The sequence below is a fragment of the Sardina pilchardus genome, chromosome 17 (assembly GCF_963854185.1).
Source record: "Sardina pilchardus chromosome 17, fSarPil1.1, whole genome shotgun sequence".
Taxonomy (NCBI): domain Eukaryota; kingdom Metazoa; phylum Chordata; class Actinopteri; order Clupeiformes; family Clupeidae; genus Sardina; species Sardina pilchardus.
In genome coordinates this window covers 5,413,812-5,418,523 of record NC_085010.1, presented here as the reverse complement: position 1 = coordinate 5,418,523, position 4,712 = coordinate 5,413,812, and the positions used below count along the sequence as shown (strand labels likewise).

General features: G+C 42.4%; 1 protein-coding gene across 1 annotated transcript; it reads left to right on the top strand.

Moving 5' to 3' along the window:
* The first annotated feature begins 473 nt into the window (after positions 1 to 473).
* LOC134062699 (uncharacterized) lies at positions 474 to 3,497 on the top strand. Its single transcript, XM_062518808.1, has 4 exons — positions 474 to 1,154; positions 1,693 to 2,274; positions 2,590 to 2,733; positions 3,405 to 3,497. Exons 1-4 carry the CDS (start codon positions 483 to 485, stop codon positions 3,495 to 3,497), a joined length of 1,491 nt encoding a protein of 496 aa, XP_062374792.1. The 5' UTR covers positions 474 to 482.
* Positions 3,498 to 4,712: the final 1,215 nt, after the last annotated feature.

Genomic DNA, 4,712 nt, shown 5'->3' with positions numbered 1-4,712 from the left:
ATATAATTTTTGCCACAAAACGAATAGACATGACTTCATGGGTAATTGCATGTATTTCAGGGTGTCCGCGGGGTCTTAAAAAGTCTAAAAAAGTCTAAAATTACACATTTTCAATTTTAGGCCTAAAAAAGTCTAAAATTAGAGATATTTTGCACTGTAGGTCTAAAATTGAGTTTGAGTAATTTAAGACCTACGTTTCAATGCAAAATATCGACAAAGGATTAATGTTTTTTTGTTTTGTTTTACGTCCTTTTCCACGCCGTTCGGTTTTTTTCTTTTTCTGTTATGGTGGCAGTATGGTCCGTGTAGTTCTACATGTCTTGTTGCGGTTAGTGGAACGTAACAATAAAACTACAGATGTGAAACGGAAATGTACTGTCGTCACAGGATGCAGTAGCAAGTATTTTGATTCTCTGTGTGCGAGCAAGGCGGGAAGTAATGAAGTAGGCTGCCGTCTGGTCTGAATAGCAGGAGAGGAGAATATGGGGAAGTGCAAATTTAACGATAGCTGGCTCGCAAAAGAGGAATTTTCAGCCTGGCTGAAACGCCTACCTGATGACAGTGAGGCATATTGCACGTTGTGCAAAAGAACCCTGAAACTCGGGACCCTGGGCATCAAGGCGCTGGAGTCGCACACAAAGTCCACCAAACACCAGGAGTCAGCTAATTCAGCACGAAACTCCCATGGAATTGCCCAGTTCTATTCAGCAGCTAGCACGTCAAGAAATACCGGTAGTGTTACGTCCGGCAGTATTCGTGCTCTATTGGGCTCCACTGACACAATGAAGGCAGAAGTTCTGTGGGCGCTTAACACAGTGGTTAAACACCAGTCTTGCAGATCCAATGACGGCATCGGGGAACTTTTTCAAATGATGTTCCCCGACTCCACAATTGGCAAAACATTCCAATGCGGGAGAGACAAGACGTCGTACATAATCCGATTTGGAGTGGCAGAGTTCGTCAAAAAAGATTTCATCTCAAAGGTGTCCGGGCCGTTCGTGATGATGTTCGACGAAAGTCTTAACCACGCAACAAAGAGGAAGCAACTAGACCTGCACATAAGGTACTGGTATGACGGCCAGGTACAGTCCCGGTACCTGGGCTCACAATTTCTGGGCCATGCCACAGCAAACGACTTGCTGAAGGAGATCAAAGTAAGTGTTTTTTTCGTATTACGTTTATTCACTGACGTCGCTGTGACACTGATCTGGTTCCGTGACAAGTGGTTACCCCGATGTTAAAACCAACGGTGATTGGTCGTAAAAATGTCACTCTTGATTAAAATACTGTATACTCACCTTTTCTAGGTGTAAATACACTGGCACAACATGTGTTAATACTATATTAATCTGTGCATATTGATTTGACTATTTGTGCTTCTTGTTGGATGGTTAATATTCTTAACCCTTTATAGATGTGTAGGCCTAATTAGATTGTTTCATCAGATTCAACTTTTAATGACCTTGTGTGTGTTTGTGCGTGTCACTATGGCAAAACAATAGCCTAATTGCTCCAAGGACTGTAACCAGTACCCTGTAATATCTGTAAGTCACTTTGGATAAATGTCAGCTAAGTGTACTGTAATAATGTAATGTAATGAATGTGTTGTGGGGTAGATTCTCTCTGTGTGTTTTTGTTGTGTTTAAATATATGCAAATGTAATTGACTGGTTGATTTCTTTCCTTCCCTTAGGAATGTGTGGGCCACTTGGACCTCAGCAAGCTGATTTCGATCTCAATGGATGGTCCAAATGTAAATTTTAAGTTCTTTGAGCTGTTCCAGGCGGAATATGCTGACCTGTACGCTGGTTCTCAGCTCATATCTGTTGGTAGCTGTGGATTACACACCGTACACAATGCCTTTAAAACAGGCTTCTCATCGTGGCAGGTGGACAAGATCCTCAGAGCCTTGCACACATTGTTGCATAATGTTCCCGCAAGACGGGAAGACTACGAGAAGACCACCAGGTCTACCCGCTTCCCGTTGGCATGGTGTGGGCACCGATGGCTGGAAAACCTGCCTGTCGTGGAACGAGCGTTGGATATCTGGTCATCTATGCTGGTGTACACAAATGCTGTGAGGAGAAAGGAGCTTCCAAATCCTGGCACTGCAAGCTTTGATGTAATTGAAGATGCCCAGAAAAATCCCCTGACTCTACCTAAGCTGCAGTTTTTCAGGAGCATCGCCCAGCTATTTGATCCGTTTTTAAGGAAGTACCAGACTGAGGAGCCGGTGATGCCCTACCTAGGCAAAGATCTGGCAGAGTTGATCAAGGTACTGTAATGCCTTTTCTAATGAACAGAACATTATATAGGAAACTGTCATGAAATGGATTTATGGGTTTTATGACAGCATTATATTGATTTTGAGAGTTTTGGTGTGGTTATGATGCCAACCCACCCACCCACACCATTACACCACCAGCTCAAAAGTAAAGCATAATGTAGGCCTGTAATTAGACAAATACAGTTGTAAACAAAGACACATTCACAACACATCTACAACAGTCAAAATGGCACACAGTATTTTGCAAAGTTATTATGTATTTGAAATGTTTCTTTTGTTATCGTCCAACAGAGTCTGATGCAGAGTCTGATGCGTCGTTTCGTGAAACGAGAGGTTCTGCAGGACATCACCACAGCCCAGCTTATCAAACTGGACGTAGGTGACAAAAATAACTTGATGCCGGTGCACTGTGTGGATATTGGCTTGGGTGCTGAGGAAGCCCTCAAGGTACCAGTAGCTTAATGTCAAAGATTATCAGCGGGAAGCCCATGTGTACAGCATTTTTGCTTACATTCCTTTTGCATTTCTCTAGAACAGCAAAAGTTCAGACCTCAGGAGTCTTGAATTTAGAAGGGACTGCATGCAAGGACTCTCAAGCATGGTGAAGAAAGTACAGGAGAAGAGTCCTCTTAAATACAGTACCGTTAGGCAGATGGATTGTCTAGACCCCACAGTGATGATCAGTGATCCAGACGGCTGCAAGGCAAAGATGAAGGGACTTGTGCAGACATTTCTGCTCAATAGGCAGCTGGCAGGAGGAGTTTGTGCTGGTAGGAGATCTAGAAGGGCTGAGGAAAATGATGTGTGCCAGTTTCAGATAATCTTGTATATTATATTTAGCATTGAGCTGATCAGTATTTATTGTATGCTTGCTCAAAATATGATCACAATACGTTTGAGTGTAGATCTCTTAAGTTAGGTTACTCCAGCAAATAATTTCCATGCACCTGTTTTGTGTGGTTTAAAGACTGAACCCCCACAGAGCTGTAAGGAAAGCCACAATGGTGATGACTAAATGGAAGCCATAAGTAAATTTAGCCACATCTTAGTGGAAAATTTGTCATAATTGCTTGTTTCTAACTTTTTTCCCTTTATTTTTACATCTTTTTTTGTCACAGGGGACACCATTCTCCAACAGTTGGATGCTGCGTTGTCTGTGGAGTGCAGGCATGAAGATTTCATCTCCTTCAAGCCAATGCAAAAGAGGCTAGATGTCTTCCTTCATGGCTTCATCAGCAAGGCATACCCAGATCTTTGGGCGTTTTGCAAGACCCTTTTACTGCTTTCTCATGGTCAGGCATCTGTAGAGAGAGGCTTCTCAATCAATAAAGAGATCGAGACGGAGAATATGTCAGAAGAAACGTTGGTCGCACACAGGCTTGTTTACGACTACGTTGCAATACATGGGGGCGCTACCAAGGTTCCACTAACACATGACCTAATGAAATCGGTCATGGCTGCCAGGTCACGATACCGTGTGCATTTGTACGAAGAGAGGAAGAAGAAGGAGACAGAGACACAAGGGAAGAAAAGAGCACACGCGGAGGAGCAGTTACAAGACCTGAAAGCCACGAGGGACAGTCTGCATAAAGTCACGGAGAGCCTGGTCAAAGAGGCAGATGACTTGGCAGAGCAGGCCGAGGGCAAGGCAGGAAGCAAAATAGCAACTCTACTCTCCAAGTCAAATGCGCTGAGGAGGGCTGCGAAAGACAAGCTCTCACAGCTTAAAGTCCTGGAGGAGGAAATTGCCACAAAGAGTGCCCAACTCAGAAGCATGTAAACTAATTAAAATAATGAATGTATATATGTTTGTTTGTTTCATTGACCAATAAATGTCAATTGACCGCAATGTGGCTTCGTTATTTCTTTTTTTTAATACTTCGTGAAGGTCTTAAATTTCACCCATGATGGTCTAAAAAAGGTCTAAAAAAGTCTAAAATTCCACTTGTTAAAACCTGCAGACACCCTGGTATTTATTCATCTGCGTTTTTACATATGTCTAGAACTCAATATCAATTTCAAGTGACATACTCGTGTGCCGAAAATAGGAAACGGATGGTAGAAGCAGTTAACTTTGCTAAATAAACTTCAGGCCAGCTGATACATCAGCAAATGAAACTAGTTGGCTATTCACAGACACCGATTTAATATTCATATTACATTTTGCAGGACATTTGACTCCCCTCATGAGGATGACAAATCATTTCTCAACAAAAGGGACACTAAGCTTATTTAAATTGAGCGCTATCACAAATGACACTTTCTAACATTGTCCTACTTCTAACATGAGCGTAATGTTAGCGTTAGCTAAAATGCAACTAGCAAGCTAACAATGTAGACTAGCCTACTTGATGTTGGGTACAACACAGTGCACTGATCTCATAACGGAGGTTTATTTTCTCTATAATGCCGTTCAGTGTGCAATA